Below are 18,029 nucleotides of genomic sequence, written 5' to 3' on the forward strand. Positions count from 1 at the left end.
AATGGCACCTGACTGAAACAAAGACGACTGGTTTTTGAACCCACTCAGATCTTTCAGCTGGGTTTGTTTGCTTTATCTACAGAAAGATCTTCAGAGAAAATCTTAATGCTCTGATAATCACAGTATTTCCTTTTACAGATGGCCCTGGAGGGATCTCTTTTTAATACCTTTCATTACAGTATAGGTTAATTTTCACTAACAACATAGATAGCAGTTGCTCAAATCTGGGCAAAGACTGCGTTATGAACTTAGTTTTCAGGTTGACAAAAGCTGGAAGTATTGTGAGACTGATACTCCTTGTCTGCAGGGAGTCGTACGATTTGTCCCTATAGTCCCTTCATATTGAAAGCAGGGAGGAGGAGCGGTAATTGTGTTGTAGAATTTCAGAGAAGAGAGATGTTAGTTGCCTTTAACTACATATGTAATAAATTAGAGCTTGACATAAATGAGAATTACTTGAGGAAGTATTAAGGCTTAAGTTGTAGCCCTCAAAGAATAAATTTATTGAAGAGGGAGTCATATCCCGGTGCCATAATACACAGGAGAAAACAAAAAAGTATCTAGTGGACTGTACAAAATGCAGTCCAGTAGATGTTTGTTTGGTCTTTTTTTTCCATCCTGTGTATGCTGAATCATGGACAAGGGTAAAGAAAAGAAAAAAAAAATGTTTATAATTAGAAATGCCAAGAATATATTTTTTTAACAACTTTTAGCAGGTCCCAATGAAGTTCTGCTTTTAAACCTTGTGTCTTACGTGTCCAGAGAAGGGCAACAAGGCTGGTGAGAGGCCTTGAGCACAAGCCCTATGAGGAGAGGGTGAGGGAGCTGGGATTGTTTAGCCTGGAGAAGAGGAGGCTCAGGGCTGACCTCATTGCTCTCTACAACTACCTGAAGGGTGGCTGTAGCCAGGAAGGGGTTGGTCTCTTCTCCCAGGCAACCAGCACTAGAACAAGGGGACACAGTCTCAAGCTGTGCCAGGGGAAGTTCAGGCTCGAGGTGAGGAGAAGGTTCTTCACCGACAGAGAAATTTGTCATTGGAATGGGCTGCCCAGAGAGTCGCCGTCCCTGGAGGTGTTCAAGAGGGGATTGGATGTGGCACTTGGTGCCATGGTCTAGTCATGAGGTGTGTGGTGACAGGTTGGACTCAATGATCCTCGAGGTCTCTTCCAACCTTAGTGATACTGTGATACTGTCTTTAATGTGGCTGTAATTTTGTTTTGTTGAATTAGATGCTTGTAAGCAAAAGCTGTGTAATTTTTTATGTATTCATGTAACTGCATTTCAAAGTTTTACTGCATGTAAAAGCAGAACGAGGTATTCTCAATCTTAGCTACATTGGTTTATTTTCAGTTTTTTTCTGTATTTAGGGTAATTTAAAATTGTCACTGCAACATCACTGATTTCTTTTTATGTTGCAGAGTACTCAGCCTTTTAAAATACCACATGCAACTCTATTATGGGCAACTGTTTACCTGTCTCTCCTTGGGCATTTTCATTTCACTGTTAATTTATTTATGATCATGTTTGTAGATGCAGACAATTTTCTTAAAAATCCACTTACAGTTCTCTGAAACTTTAGTTCTAACATTTAATTCTATGAACTTTGAGGTTTTAATCTGTTATGTAGATATTAGCTCTTTTCTGTGAAATATAATAATCTTTTTTAAGTGTGTGTTTCAGGGTTTTCCTTGTAGAGTACAATGCTAGGTTTTCAGCGTCAGTGAGGATACAGTACTGCTAAGGACAGGATTCTCAAGTCACAGATGTTTGACTGGTTGATTGCCAACTGCATGTAGAGCAAAGCTTTCAATGGTTCTTAAATTGCACAACTCTGATAGTATTAACCAATAGCACAGTAACTAGGGACTGCTGATGTGCAATGGAGTTCAATGGACAGCTGGCTTTCCTGTGAGGAAACATATTACAGAAACATGGTATTAGCCCCAAGACCTGCAGATCTGGTTTTCTCCCAGCAGTCTGTTTCTCAATCAGCATAGACTTCCCAAAGATTTTTGTGAATGTGGACTCTAGTTTTCAGTTAAATGCCTCTTCTTTATGTATCTCATCACTTTTTTTCATGTTAATGGCTTCTAATTCCAGTTGCTTGTATATGTGGTTCTATTTGCTACTTTTAATATTTGAAAACCTGTGACTGATCTACAGCCAAAATAAAATACAACAATTAAGGTGGGGGAGGGGGAAGGTTTATTTAGAGAAAAAAAATGTTTAAATACATGTTCTTCCCAAACTGAAATACCATGCAAATGGTATTTCACAGCTAGGGCAATAAATAGTCTAGTTGTGAAGGATGAGTTTCTTCTCAGTATTTTTTTACTGTTAGAGAATTAGCTGAGGCTGTGCATTGTTGTGGCATTAAAAACAAATAAATGAAAAGTTTGTCTGAGAGCCATTTACTTAGCTCCCCCAACCTTAGGGTTGTTAGTGTCACAATCTGTCTCTTGGTGGCCCCACACACTCTGTCACTTTGTAAATTCTCTGGCCTACTGGCCCTCACAGGTTTTGAGAAGCAGTTAATGTCCTTCCTCAGATTTGGTTGTCTTTCAGGCTACAGAAGAGCAGCATCTCTTACTTTCGCAGACAAATTATAGCCTAAGTTGAACCAAAAGGACAGTAGGAGGAAAGATAGGAGTTAAGAAGCACAGAATGAAGTAACATTCTTTTGTTTTCAGATAAAGCTTTCCCCTGGCTTAAAGAAGCTTTTCACAGTAACAGCAGTGAGTGCAGTATCTGTTATTTTTCTGGCCCATCACTTCAAAAGAAGACGTGGAAAGAAAAATAAGAAAGTGCCACCATGGGAACCAAGTCATCTAGTATTGGAGTGTACCAAAGCAGCTGCATCAGAAAAAGGTGCATGAATGAACCTCTGAGGTTTTTACTGTTAAAGAGGTGTGAGGGATGGTTGTGCATTACAGTGTATAATAGTAAACCAAACTATTTTCCTTTAATGCTAAGTAGATATAAAGCAAAAATTGTGCACATTAGAAACAAAATTAACAGTGTCTTATAAATAAGATAGTCTTGTTCTCAGTGGTGAAGTTTTAGTCATGAATTTGGATTAAAACTTTTTTTTATCAGTAGTATATTAACAGTGGAGTTTGGAATTTTTTTTTACATAGCAATACTAAGAAAAGCAAACAATTTCCTATAGGATGGGAAAATAATTATGCCCAAATACATGTTTGTTATATATACTGTTACATATATATATATTGAATGCTCTAACTTGTAGTTTATCATGTAAAACTAAATGAAAGAATAACTGTTTGCTTTTAAAGTGGATTTTGTTGGAAAGAATGAGTGTAATTCTTGATAGATCTTCTTAAAGAAAGAAGCAATGTTTTGAATTTGCAGAAGCTTTAATATCTGTGTATCTTGTAGGTTCTAGTTGTTCCAGTAGTCGGCAAAACTTGACTCTTTCTTTGAGCTCTGCTAAGGAAAAAGGATCTCAGTCCTGTCTCTATGCAAATGGAGGACTTTTCAGTAAATACTCCGGTTCAGTTCAAAGCCTGGCCTCGGTAAGTGAAAGTGTTTTAAGGCTCTCGAGTGTCTATTAACTTGCACGTGATAGGCACCTAATGGTTTCACTAAGCTGAAACAACATTCTTGAACAAGCTACACAAAAGGCTAGAGATGCTGAGGAGGCCATTGTACTTACTACATAGTATAAACAGCTTCTAAGCAGATGGCTCAGATAAAATGTACTCTGGCAGTAATGAAGTTTTAAGGATACTCTGTATAGCAACAGTTCAAAATTTGTTTATTTGTATTTAAGGTTCAGAGTGCCACCTCTTGTCACAGCTGTGCTTGTGCCAATTCTAATTCCTGGGATAAAGCAGATGAAGATGATATTAAGCTTGTTAATATTCCAGTAACTACACCTGAAAATTTGTATTTGATGGGTAAGTTAAAATGAGAATGTTCAGCATGGACCAACACTGAATATAACTAATTACTTTTTATGTCAAAGTGACAATTTATAATACTATTGTGGTGGTCTTTCATGCTGTCTTAAGAACCTTGCCATAAAATAATGAGGTGTTGTTTGATCTAGAGTTAGTTTTTCCAAATACTACTTTTTTATTATTGTTCCTACGTTTGTAGTAGTAATCTATACAATTATTATTAGAAAGCAAATAGGAAAAAAAGCCATGGAACCCAGTTGCTTTAATCATACTGTGAACTTTGTTATTAAAAGGGCAAATCTCTTGTTGGTTTGTTTTTTGGGTGTTTTTTTTAATAGTTGGTATTGCCATTGTTTAAAAAAATTACATCTCTACTATATACATTAGTTACGTATTTTCCTGCCACTGTAAAACATGAGCACGTGTGGAAGCTGTGCATTTGATGGGATGGAGGTATTCCTGATCACCCCTAGGTATGGAACTTTTTGAAGAGGCACTGCGCCGATGGGAGCAGGCACTAACTTTCCGTAACCGGCAAGTTGAAGATGAGGCAGGTTGTGGTTCCATTAAGCTGGGAGCAGGAGATGCAATTGCGGAAGAAAGTGTGGAAGTGAGTATAACCAGTCTGTAATCTACTGTTGCTGCCCTGAAAATTCACTACATTTTGTTACCTGAATCTTTTCCACTTCCAATTCAACTACCAAACCTGAGAATTAATTCAAAGTTCCAATTTACTGGTATTTCATTTAAAGGACATCTAACTTTGTTTCTGTTGAATTTGTTTGTTTGTTTGTTTTGAGGAGGACAGAGGAGAGAATTAGTGGTTTTCATTTTTTGGCAATTGCTGTTGAATCAGTGTTTGTTTCTGGATGCTACTATTGAGCTGCCAAGCATCCATTTGGTCATCCCTTTCTTGTGTAACTGTGAGAGGATACCTGTTTAGCAAAGCTTGGGAAAGATGATCAGTTTGTGAATATATACAAATAACATAGTTGAACTTTATTTCAGTTCCTTTGTTCTTAAGAAATGAATGCTAAAAATATTTAGAAATAAACATATCCCTGTGTGGCTTTCATTATTTCTTGTGGAGTAAACATCACTGATAATGTTGGAGTATTGTAAAATTTAGATTTTATTTTTATTACACTAAGTAAAGTTGTATGTTTAGAAAAGTGTGTATATTTTGGATGTTGAAATACTCATCTGGCAGTATCTTTGTGTGATTTCTAGGAAATTAAAGTGGCATGGTTTGGTTTTTGAAGGCTTAATATTCTTAGATTCTATAAAGGATTCTTACTGGCTGTAAACAAGTAGAAAATCTTTAAATGTCTGTCCTCTTGCAGGATATCATTAGTGCTGAATTCATTCATAAGCTTGAATCCCTTCTTCAAAGAGCTTATCGTCTCCAGGAGGAGTTTGAAGCTACCCTTGGGGCTTCTGATCCTGCCTCTCTAGCTAATGATATTGGTGAGTACACTTACTTTATATTTTCATTGCTTGTAATGATGACTGTTGTGGGGGAGGAAGTCACTGTAGTATCCACAGAACAGAATTGCACGTATGAGTAAGTAAACTGGGGGAAAAAAAAATCAGTTCTTTACATAATAGTTTGATGTGGTGCTTGTATTTTAGATAAGAACGGACTGAGAGGAAGTGGTTTTTTGGTGGCTTGTTGGTATACTTGAAGTTTCATAATACATTGCATTTTTCAGAAGTTTAGATTGATTTGGGTGTTTAAGTATGCAGTAAGAATGAGGCAGTGATGTCTGCATCTGCAGACATTCAAAACCCTCCCAGATGCCAGGAGAGTTGGATTAGGTGATCTCCAGAGGTGCTTTCAAATCCCTGTGATTCTGTGTAAGATACCACCCTTTTTATAGCATGGACCTAGGTACTGGAGCCTTTCAAAAGATATTTTATATGTCTTGACCTGTCAAACTGCATGCATGGACTCTTTATTTTTGGGGTTGTCATAATTTTTTATTGAAACTCCCAAAGTCTGAAACAGATATCCATTGCCAAAAGTCTTACCCTTGGTGATTGAAACTTACCACAGTTACGGCTGACTTAGCCCAGAATTTCAAAATGGCAAATATAATAAGTAGTTACTGCCAGACAGGCTGGTACAGGTAGTTTGATTATTTCTATTTAAATAATTGGTTTAAGAGGTTCTAAAAGACTTGGTACTTTTATGTTCTTTCATAATTCAAGATCAAGCATCTCAAATAACAGTCAGACTTTAAAGGCAGAACATGTTCTGGGATTAATTCCAATCAGGATTCTTGTGTATTAGGCTTCAGCTTCACTGGCACGAGGTGGCAGTACTCTCATCTCTTAGCCCTCATGCTATCCTGCAAGTCTTAAAATACAGCTCTAAGTAAGGTGGGAATGAAATTTAGGTCATAGTTGGCATCCTGCTTGTACCTGTTGCTGTAGTTCATGAAGCAGAAAAGCATTTTAATGCTTTAATTTAGTATATGAAACCATAAGCCCTAAATGAAGTTGCATTATCTATCAGTTATTAAATTAGAAGTTTATTTGTAGTTTCAGTCTTCAGACAGAAAATTATTAAAATGGTATTCAAAGCACTCAGTGTGATGTTCAGTGCTTAGTCAGTGTTTTACCCCCAAAGTATTTTAAATTGATATTTTATTTTTTTAAGATGTGATAACTGGATTCTTGTCTACCAAGACTGTTCTGATAATGGAATGCCTTTTGAGTGTGTATAGCAATTATTTATGATCTCTTGAGTAGATGTCTGACATGGATTTTATTTATGCTGGCCCAGATGAGTGAGGAAAACAAGGAAAGAGGTAGTTTAGTGAGTAGAGTTTTCACTTACCAAGATTTGGTATAAAGCTGATATAGCATTCTTTACTAAGAATAATATCCTACTGCAAAATACAATTGACATCTCTGAAGAGAAATGGAAATGCAGGTGTCTCTGTTCTGCCCAGTTGAGGCAGGCATAAGCTGCACAGAATCAGGAAGGAGGCAACTGGCAGAAAACTGTGGAGTGAAATCTTAATCTTGTTATTTCTGAGTGGTGAATGTGAGAGGGTAGAGGGTTAAGAGTTTCTAATATTTTCTGTAGGCTGTCCTTGAAGAAAGTGTTGGGCTGGGTTTTGTGGGGTTTTTTAAGATGTTTTCTAGCAGACTGAAATGTTAGTCAAGCTAATTTAGGAGGAGTACAAAGAGTTGGGAGAGAAACAATACCTTTATTTATGAGCAGAACTGCAGGTCAGAGGGGAAAATTCTCAAATTGTAGGGCTCCTTGTCACAACTAGATTCCTAATACTTCATATTTGTATTTTGATTTCTACTGTAGAAATGAATGCTTGCACTCAAATTAATGGTGGCTTGCATACAGTGTCCCTTAAACTTCTTGCTAATAATATTAAAACCTATGCAGTGATTGCATTTTTATATATAAAAAACCCCTTATTTTATATTAATTGTACAATTTGAAACAAATTAATTGTTTGAGCTATTGCAGTAGAAGATTAGACAAAGGTCTGTGTTGAATAGTTTTGTTGGGAGGTTTGTCTGTTTCCTTTTTTAATTTTCTTACACGCAAAAATATGCCTGGCATTTTGGAGAGTAAGCACAGCCTTTAGCCTAGTGACAAGAAAGCACATTTGAAGAACTCTTAGAAGAACACATTTTTGTATTAGAAACCTTTTCTTCCAGCTGCACTTAAGCAAAAATCTCTTTATAGTTAAAGAAGCTGTCAAAATATCATTTTTATGTATTTTATTAACAGAGATTTCTATAATGTTTTACTGTCCATGGATGAATATCCAAAGGCTGTGTTTTTATTCCTGCCTCTGAAGCACTAGTGGGAAAATTTTAGTTTGAGAGTATTATGTTTAAAGTGGTTATGCACAGGAAATTTTTCTGTTTGTAGTTCTCGGGCTCCAATGAGGCAGTGAGCAACTTCTAATAATTCAGTTAGGTGTGCTTTAGTAGTCCATACTATAAAATAATTTTGAAGTAGCATAACGTTTTATGTCAGCTTGTAAACATTAATTTGCTCTCTATTCATTAATTTTACATTAAATAATATCTTGATTTCTTAGAGAAGTACAAAACATTTTTTTCTAGTAGTTGAAACAGAATTGAAATTGAAACAAAGTAAAACAATAGCTTTTCCTTTAAGTGTGGAAATACATTCATCCCAAGATGAATGCTTTGGTAAAGGAAGGAAAACAGTATTACTAAGTCTGAGGAAAATCCCAGAAAAGTTATTCCAATCCTTTTTTGAAAAAACATAATACATATTTTGAACATAATTTCACTATTACAGTTTGTGGAAGTTCAGTAACTGCTGAAGTTTACTGTGTTTTACTGTAAGACTTTGCATTGCAACTTATTGCTACAACTTCTTATTTCTGACTCACAATAAACACTCAAGGTGCAGATGTTTGAATTGGATAGTATGTCTTCTCCTACCAGTAATATTCAAGACTTGACTTTAAAGGCATGTTTGTCCAATACTAATAATGCTTTCTTTATAAATCACCATCAGCAAAAGTCTGTATTAGAAAGCATCTAAGTATAATGTTGAGTAAGACTGGTTAAAAATTCAACTTAAAATTGTAAACAAAAATAATTCTGAAAACACTGTGTCTTAATTTTAGCAATACTATATACTAAAATACAAAACAGCTTTGCATGGACCTGCAGTGAGGTTAGTGGTTCTGACAAAATATTAGTATTTGTTAGTCTGTATGTTTATGTTGGTATTTGATAAACTGGAGTGTGTGATTGTTTATCTTAAAAGTTTGAACTTAGCTGTCATTTCATTGCCTAGTAAAACAGATTAGCTGAAGTCTTTTCAGCTGTGGCTCAAGATAATCTCATTTACCGTTGACTGAACAATGGACCACTCAAGCATTGGAGAACTGAATATCACTTAATGTATGTTAGCTTGGGGGGGTGATATATAAAGAAATTTCTGAAAACACTTCAAATAAGATCAGAAAAAGAATCTGTTTCTGATTTTTGAGAACCCTTATTACCATTTGCCCAACAGCTTTGCTCTTAGATCCAACTGTGCAGGCTATTTATACAACTTGCTGCTTTTCCTTAAATGGCATCCCTGAAATCTGTCTTCTTTCTGTCCACACCACAATTCCTATTTAAACCCTTGTCTCTCTCACTTCTTGACTCATGTCATGTTCTCACGTCTTGCCTTGTCCATTTAAAACTTGCTTCTCTCACATGGACTGAACTGTTGTTTATAAAAATCACCTTTGCTCATTTTTCTGACCAGATGATTCCTTTCTCTTAAACTGTCTCTTTCCCACAAGAGCTTCTCATCAAATTAAATACAAGCTGTTCCTCCTTTTAGTTTTAAAGGTTGCTCATAATTGAGCCACAGTCTACCTGCCTGACTGAATTTCCCAAACTTTATTCAGTTAATATACCTGTGCTTCCCTGCTCAATTCTCCTAATGCAAAATCCGCCTGCTACTTCTTCACAGTTACTGCTCTTTCTTTTACAGCACGTCAGCAGCTGCAGTCTTTTTCCCCAGATACCGTTTTGTGTGAGCTTCTTGGTTCTGTGTAGTTGCTGGGGCAAACTCTAATTACTTTACTTCTCTTGTTCCTTTCTTTTTTACCCACCAAATTTAAATCTGTGATCTAAAGGAATACAGTAAAGCTGTTGTTGTTTCTTATATGAGTAAGGAACATGTGTACAGCAGTTTGTGCAATTAGTTCTCCACGATACTACTCAAGTAGAACTAGTTAATTAACATTTTGCAGCAGCAAACACAGGTGACTAACAGTACTTTAAACGTGTTTTATGAGTGTTCATTTTGCATCATTTCTTACTGGACATTCTAGTGCCTAGTTTTAGTCAATAGCTTCTCCAGTCTTTTTAAACATTTTTTTAAAGTAGACGTGTATTTGCCGCCTTTTTGTACAAAGAAAAGTGATCATTTTCCCTCTATGTCTGAACTTGATTTAATAATCACTTGCCTTCATTTTGAACACTTTTGAACAGTGGTGTATGAAATAAGTGGAAAGGCAGGAACTTGCTTGCTCCACCCCCCGCCATGTTTTTGTGGTTTATTCTTAACAAGTCATAGTTTACAAGTTCTTTTCCGCACTAAAAAGGATGTATATACACTTAACTTTTCTGTGTTTATATACATTGTGAGTATAAATGTTCCAGAGGCAGGAAAAGTCCTACCAGACAGATGGCAAGTAGTGAGGGTGGGATAAGTGTTTTTTTTTTCCTGGCTCCAGTATTGCAGTGTGAGGTTATATAAACCAATGATCAAGAACACGTTTTGGCTCATAGGACTAATTCCTGGTTTAGAACTTCTACTACAACAGTTTATTCTTGCGTTAAAGTCTATTTTTAGGGAAAGCTTGTCTGAAACATTCTTGGGCAAAATAGGGGAAGGAGAGCCAGTGAATGGAGGAGGAGATGTGGACAATGATAGTTAATGTTTGTAAATAATTCAAAAGTAATGAATTGTCTTAGATTGGTAGTTTAATTCTGAAAGTGCAAAAACAACATTTTGAGCTTTTCTCACTGCTTTTGAGCACAATATCAAAATGGAATATTGGCCAGTTTTTATAGAATCAGCAAATGTAGCTCTCTGCACTATAATTCCTTTCTTAATTTAGCAGTTCAGTTGGGACTAAACTAAATAAACTTCTGTTTGCAATTTATTTTCAAGACGTTAAAATATGGCATGCACACACATGCAAAAGCTTACAGCTTTTATTAATTTGTATTCTATCATGTTTAAAGCTTGCTGCCATTTAAGTCAAAGTCTGTGACCTATCAGCCTGGCATAAATGTTTGCAGCATATCCACATAGCAGCCTTGAACGATTGCAGTTTCCTGGGCTTGTTCTTCTGCGCTAGCCATACCCCACCACTACAGCAATGCACATTTACCAGGCATGTAGTTTGTGTGGGTGGTTTTTTAATTGTTTACCCTGTAGTTGGCAGGCTCAAGTGGCTTGTGTAAGCATTTCATTCCTGAAGGTCTTTTTATATCTTACAATTTTCTTAAACTTTTGTTTGATCTTAAAGCATTTCAAAGATGAACCTATATGTGGGAGCAAATCCATCTTGGTGGAAAGTTATAGAAAAAAATTCTCTGAACAGTAACAACAGAGGGGGTAAAATTTGTTAGGTATGTGCTCCTACTTATGCAGTTAATTTTTTGTAACAGTTTTAGTAATTAACTAGGTTTTTAGATGGCTCAAGCTAATTTTTTAAAAATTAATTAATGTCAGTTCCTTAATTCTTTAGTGACTATGTGGTCTGTGCACTATGTCCCACCTTACCTAATAATCCTGTTTGTAGCAAAGTGTAGCTGATTCAAGAGCGTATGTTCATCACACCAGGCTTTACTCTGTACTGCTATTTAAAGCTGCCCTTGTTCTGCATGCAGATATGGTGCAAGTATTTAAAGGTAAACATATATATATTTCCAGATAGCCTAAATTTTGTACATTCTCTATTATTCAAGGTTTGCCTTTTTTCACTTTCTTTTACCACAGATAACCAATGTATTGATTAGACAGCAGCTTTAACTACATCAGTTTGAGTAGCTGCTAATCAGCGTCAGGGTATCTTCCAGGCTGCATTAATGATTACTTACACTATACTTCAAGTATTAATACGTTGTTGCTAATGCTTTTAGCGACCTTAAAGTGCTGATAATTGTTTTTTAATTTAAATTTGATAATTGGTGTTATTTACTAAACTAAATGTCCAGAGGAAGAACTCTTCATTCACTACAACTTTTTAAGGATTATCTCATTCTTCCCTTTGGGGGCAAGTGGAATGCAAGCAGGCCCCAATCAGTAAGGCACTTAAGATATTCTTTGAGTCTTTTTGTTTAAAATTAAGCATGTGTCTTGCTAATTTAGCTTCTTAAACCGTATGCTATGTGCAGCTGGGTTTGCAGAAGCCAGTCACATTCCTGAGCAGTTTCACTGGAGTCTGCAGAATTCTGTAAAACAGTTCTGCCTTGAAATTCAAGTGAGCACTAGGATTATTATGTCCGTCCTGTAGTGTTTGTCCATGTCAAGTACGCTAGAGTCTCCATTCTGAATAGAGAATCCAATTGTTAATGCAAAACAGATACATATATTTACTTCCTTTGATATTATTTTCTGAGGGTCACCACCTGTATAGTTCTATTAATTCCAAAAAAAGAAAGGTATCAATATTTCTTTTTTGATAGTGCTAGACAGTATATTTTTCTTTCTATTGAAGAACAAAGTAGTATGTAGGTTCTTCTGTCAGTCTGTCTCACTTGCTTTGAAATGTCAACATCCCCATCCCTGAAGAACAATGTATTAAACTCTTACTTTGAAGAGAACATGTTGGATGGTGCCACATTCAGCAAAATAGACTATATGCTAGAATACTAAACTCTTTTCTCTGGGTTTTTTTGACGGTTTTTGTTTGTTTGCTTGGATTCTTGTGGGTTTTTTTTGTTGGGTTATTGTTGTTGGTTTGGGTAGGGGTCGTTTGTTGTTTTTGTGTTTTAATATAACCATCAGGAAACTTTATAAAGCAACAAGTTTTAAGAGTTGAGCATCAGTTTCTGGTTATTCTTACCTTTTTTTATGAATGTGTCTGCTACTGTCTGCTCTTCTGTGAAGAAAAAGCCAAGAAGGTGGCAGCAAATTGCCTTGGAAAGAAGCAAGGGATATTGCTAGTAATGCACTTGTGTAAACATCTTGCTTTAAGTACCCACTGATTTCAGCAGATTTACACAGATAGAGTAGAACTGAGGCCGAAGGGATAAATGCACTTAGTTTTGAGATTCCTCTCACAAGTTTGGTGAGAAGACTTTTCGCCTAACCAGCTTATGAAGGCCTCTAGTGCAGAAAGGTATTAAAGGAGCTAATTCTAGATGTGTAAGCCTCTCCTGTAAATACGACATTGCATTTTGAATCTGCCCTGCATCACAATGAATTAATGTAATATCACACTGAATGTGGTTGAACAGTCCATTCCATTGTCACTAAAGAGTGTCTGTGTAAATATAGTGGTAGATTGTTCTTGTTTTTAGGATGTGAAGAACTAAGAAAAGGCAGTGACGTTCAGAGCTGATGACTAAGGTATCTGGCAGTCTTCACAGTGCTGTGCTATAAATCCCCAGTGGACAGCTTATGTTTTAAATTAAGCAGCACTGGAATTCAAACTAGACTTTGCTGTGAACAAAATGGATGTGATGAACTACAGGAGAATGGAATACCCTTGTGAAGAGGAAGTGATAACAAATTAGTGTTGCACATCCATTTAAATAGAGTCTGTCCAGATCAGGCATCTGAGCAAACCTGATTGGCAGAGCTCTCTCAAATGATAAAATACAAGTGCAGAAACTGTTATCCAAACTATTAAAGTGTGGTCAGAAATCAAATTGATCTCTAAAGAACAAGCATTTAAACCCTACAATCATGGAAGATGCACTGATTTTTAGCTTCAGGGTAAAGAAAAGGAGTTGCAGAAAATTGTAACCCCATGTAAATGTAGAACCTTAGAATGTGCAGTTACAGATAATCCAAGTTTATTTTCAAGTAAATTTAAAACTGTATCATAGGGAGAGATCTAAGAGTGGCACATAGCTTACGTGGGATATACATCTCAAAACTGTTTCAGGAGCACATGTCTATGCCAAAAAGGATGTAAGAGCAGTAAACCAGAGAAATGAACATATGCATACATTTATTTTATGTTTACTAAGCTGATTTCTCAGCTGTCAGGGCGTGTGATGTGCTATTTCAAGTTACAAAAGACACATTAGATACTCATCTGTTCTCTTAACATTCAGACTTCAGCAATCTAGCACCATGTGGGTTTACTCTGCCTCTTCCTGGATATTTGAATTGCAGAGCTCCTCATGGTGAGGTCTCTGTTTTGGGATTTAGGTTTTACAGTAAATCGTGCCACGGTGATTCAGGGACAGCTTTCGCAGATCACATTTTCTACACCGAAATTATGTATTTAGTCTTTTGCTAATTTCTTTGCTTAAAAAAAAATTGCAACTATCAGCAAATATTCTAATTCAGTTATCAAATTTATGGGAGAGTTGTTTAGCAGATTTAAGTATTGAAAGAATTGTTTGATTTTTTCACCATTCCTTAGTAGCGAAGCTATATCATATCTTATAACACTCTTGAGTTATTTAATGTATCTGTCTCTATGGACAGGAAATAAATTTTCACATTGAGAGACTAAAATGAGTACTTAGGCACAAGAATTTTGCTAGATAAGAACTTTCAAGGTGCTTGATTTTACTGTTGTGGAATATAAGAGCATTAGCCATGTTGTTTAGTTTTATACATCATTAAACATATTGGTGCTTAGCAGATAATACAACTTTGTGGATCAAATCATTAACTTGAAGGTCTGAAAATAACCAAGTAATTATAAACATCACAGAATTTGCTTCTATATCTTTCTAAGGTATATGGAAAATGTCTTGGAAACTATAATCTTATTTTAGGCAAGCTACATCTTCAAGATGGCAAATACTGCAAATCAGTTCATCTCAGTTTTCAGGTGGATATTACTGCTTATGTATGCAATAATAATGGATTGCACTATTCAATATTTGTGTGCTTTATTTATTTAGGCGTGAAGAATCTATTGCTGTCATCTATACACATGCTTTTTATTCAGCTTTTAATTAGCTGAGCTCCTTTTGTGTTAAGAATAACATCAAAGTAATGAATACAGAACACAGTGTGAATGAAGAACGTCCTCTGTTTTGCTTAATGATAATTGGGTGAGCATCCAGTGTCCTGGAAGATGGGCCTTTTTATGCCTGAGAGTATTGTAGTGGAAGGCTTTTTTGTGGACCTTAAAAATTATAACTATATTTGGAAACAATTCTAAAAGCTGTTGACTCAACTCTTACTGAGGAAGTAAGATTTGGGCTTCTGTTTGCATAAAACCAGAAAATTATACTCTGGATGAAAACTACTAAGATATTTGCTAAGGATGTGATCTGAAGGCTCAGCAGTTACTCCAGTCAAAAAAAAAATATATTGAAAAGGTTGTTGTATACCAGGAGGAAAGGGAAATCACAAGTACTAAGTACTTGGTGCTGTCCTGTACTCTGTTACTCCCCAGCTGTTCCTTTCCATTAGACAACTGCTTTGGTTGCTGAATTCCTAGTCAAATACTGGTGAGCAGAAGCTGTGTGTTCTCAAGAGGGACTTACTAGAGATGTAAGAGCATACTGACACCCAAGCTCACTCATGTGAAAATGGAGGATCTTTTGTGGGTTTGTTTGGGGGTTGGGAGGACTGTTTGTTGACTTTATTTTTTATTTAATTCAGTTGCATCAGAGTTATCCCAACATGTTGACATATTGGCAGAGTACGAGACTTTGTTAGATATATTTCAGGCCAGGATCTTTTAAAAATATTTTCATCCTGAAGCCAATAATAGCTTTATTTGAAGTGAATAGAAATGCCTCCTGCTATAGGCACTTTCTTTTACCCAGGTATTTGTGTTACTGGAGAGTGCAAACGTGATTTAACAAATTGTTAAATGCAGAATGGTCTGTGTGGACACCTGGTTCCATTCTTGGCTTGCCTTTTTTAAGCTGTAGCTATACAACCCAGCCATCAGAAGGTGCCATCTGAAGTTTGGGATTGTTTTCTTTTTATGTATATGACAAAAAGTGAAATTTGCTGCTTTCTAGGTGCTTCTGGTAAGACTTTATATAATACCTTAGTAGCTACTTGGTAGAACTGATTATTCAAGGAATATTCAGTCAACGCTCAGAGTTATGACTGTGTATAAACATAAATAAAGCTACTTAGGGATGCTTCAGCAAGAGTGTTGACAAACCACTGTGCTGCTTGTGACTAACTGGAAGACTGTGACACATTCTGTTGAAATTGGATAATGTAGTAATTCATGCTTCTGTGCTCTCTGAACTTGATTACTGTAATTGCTTTGTCTAGGCATAAAGCCACAGATCCAAGGGCCCTAAGTAGTGTGTACTGTGGCGGCTGGTTGTGTGGTAGCCTGGCAGAATGCTGGGAGCCTGCTGCCCTTGGGGTACCCTGATTTCATAAATGGGCTCTTCTGCAAGGTTTTCTCTTCTTCAGAGTTCATCAGGTCTTTCTCTTCTGGTCTTGCTTTCCTGCTTGTGATATATTTCTGCACTGATGTTCCACTGAAGTGGGAGAATAGGAAACTATGACCTTAATAGTGGTACTCACAACTAAATTCCTTAACTCCTAGTGAGTTCTTTGCCAGCGGGTAAGTGCTTTCTTTTTTTAACTGCTGCACTTAAGTGTCAGGCTCACATGCAAACTCACACCATGTTTCATTCAAGGTTGGAGGAAAGATACATAAACAGTTTCCAGAACTTTTAAGCATTATATGAAGGTGAATACTTCCCAAGTGATTGATAAAACAAGGTCAAATTTTGCTCTGAGAGTTCAGAGAGTTAATTTTGTGCTCTGTCTTGCCATGCAAACCTACCAGAGCAAAGATAAATAAAAATTCTGAATTAGTGCTCTGTGAATAAATGTGAAAGTAGTTTTGTTCTTGCTGGGATGTTTTTTTTTAAAGCTTCCTTAGTTTCAAATAATTGTTTGCAAAATCTTAGAAAGGTAGAATTAATTTCACAAGCTTTAGCAGTACTCCATATTCTTCCAGTTCCTTAACTGAACTTTAGAACCATGTATGCATTTTAAGGCACTACAATTAAGAATCTTGATGTAATGCAGTTACTGTTGTCAGCACCACATCTGAAACTCCACTTCTTTACAAACATAAATGAACACAAAATAACTCCTTGACTTCTCAGTTAAGTATATTTGTGGCTCACATACTCGCTAGTATTCCTTTCCTGAAATTATTAGACTACATAATAACTTGAGATGAATTTATGAGCAGTTGCAGCCGTTGGTGGATGGATTCCTCATGCAGCTGTTCATTCCAGGAGTCTCATTGTGCTGCTGTCTTTTTTTTTTTGGTCTCCCCCCCCCATGTTCTTGTGTCTAAGAATGGTATCCTGGTACTTGCATGGTATTTGCTCCAGCTGTAACTTAATTTTCACCCTAACGTTTTCATAATAGTGTGCCTTCTGCGCAGCATAAGTATTGATAAGCACCTTCTTGGCTAAGGGTATTTTATAGTATTAGGGTGGTGGTGCTTAGAAAGTCAGAAAGAGCTGACAAGACTATTTTGGTTCCTGTGGGGAGGCTGTGCCAAAGGTATTATTTCATTCAGCAATACCAACCTTTTTTTTTTTTTTTGGTGCCTTTTTTTAGTAGTGAGGATTTTGCTTGAGCAAAACCACAGATGTTCTGTATTCATGTTAAAAACATACTGATAGGTGACAGGTTTAGGTTCATCTTAGAAAGCTTGGGATAATGACTTTTTTAGCAAATATAGATGTATTCAAAATCTTATCTCTGTAGTTTCATGTAATCAGTAGCACTACAGCTAGATGAAAACTTTACAGAAGAACCCCTGATTTTGTAGTATTCTAGGATGAAAAATGTGGTTCCTTTATTTACACAGAATACAGAATTAACCAGGTTGGAAAAGACCTTTGAGATCATTGAGTCCAACCTATCACCCAACACCATCTAATCAACTAAACCATGGCACCAGGTGCCTCATCCAGTCTCTTCTTAAACAATTCCAGGGATGGTGACTCCACCACCAACCTGGGCAGTGGATTCCCATGGCCAATCACTCTTTCCGTGAAGAATTTCTTCCTAACATTCAGCCTAAACCTCCCCTTGCACAGCTTGAGACTGTGTCCTCTTGCTCTGGTCCTGGTTGCCTGGCAGAAGAGACCAACCCCCACCTGACTACAGCCTCCCTTCAGGTAGTTGTAGACAGCAATAAGGTCTCCCCTGAGCCTCCTCTTCTCCAGGCTAAGCAACCCCAGCTCCCTCAGCCTCTCCTCATAGGGCTTGTGCTCCAAACCCCTCCCCAGCTTTGTTGCCCTTCTCTGGACACATTCCAGCAACTCAACATCTTTCCTGAACTGAGGGGCCCAGAACTGGACACAGGACTCAAGGTGTGGCCTAACCAGTGCTAAGTACAAGGACAGAATGACCTCCCTGCTCCTGCTGGCCACATT

General features: G+C 36.7%; 1 protein-coding gene across 5 annotated transcripts in view; it reads left to right on the forward strand.

The window, feature by feature from the left end:
- Nucleotides 1-18,029, forward strand: part of MIGA1 (mitoguardin 1) — a 38,865-nt gene that overhangs the window by 2,103 nt on the left and 18,733 nt on the right. For all 5 annotated transcript variants that reach the window (XM_068141095.1, XM_068141098.1, XM_068141094.1 and 2 more), the window contains exons 3-7: nucleotides 2,691-2,868; nucleotides 3,400-3,536; nucleotides 3,794-3,920; nucleotides 4,397-4,533; nucleotides 5,267-5,390. In XM_068141095.1, the coding sequence (XP_067997196.1) occupies nucleotides 2,691-2,868; nucleotides 3,400-3,536; nucleotides 3,794-3,920; nucleotides 4,397-4,533; nucleotides 5,267-5,390 (703 nt within the window). The remainder of the gene's footprint in view (nucleotides 1-2,690; nucleotides 2,869-3,399; nucleotides 3,537-3,793; nucleotides 3,921-4,396; nucleotides 4,534-5,266; nucleotides 5,391-18,029) is intronic.

Source organism: Melanerpes formicivorus, unplaced genomic scaffold (genome assembly GCF_026170545.1).
Source record: "Melanerpes formicivorus ecotype bairdi unplaced genomic scaffold, bMelFor1.0.p_v2 SCAF_7, whole genome shotgun sequence".
Lineage (NCBI taxonomy): Eukaryota > Metazoa > Chordata > Aves > Piciformes > Picidae > Melanerpes > Melanerpes formicivorus.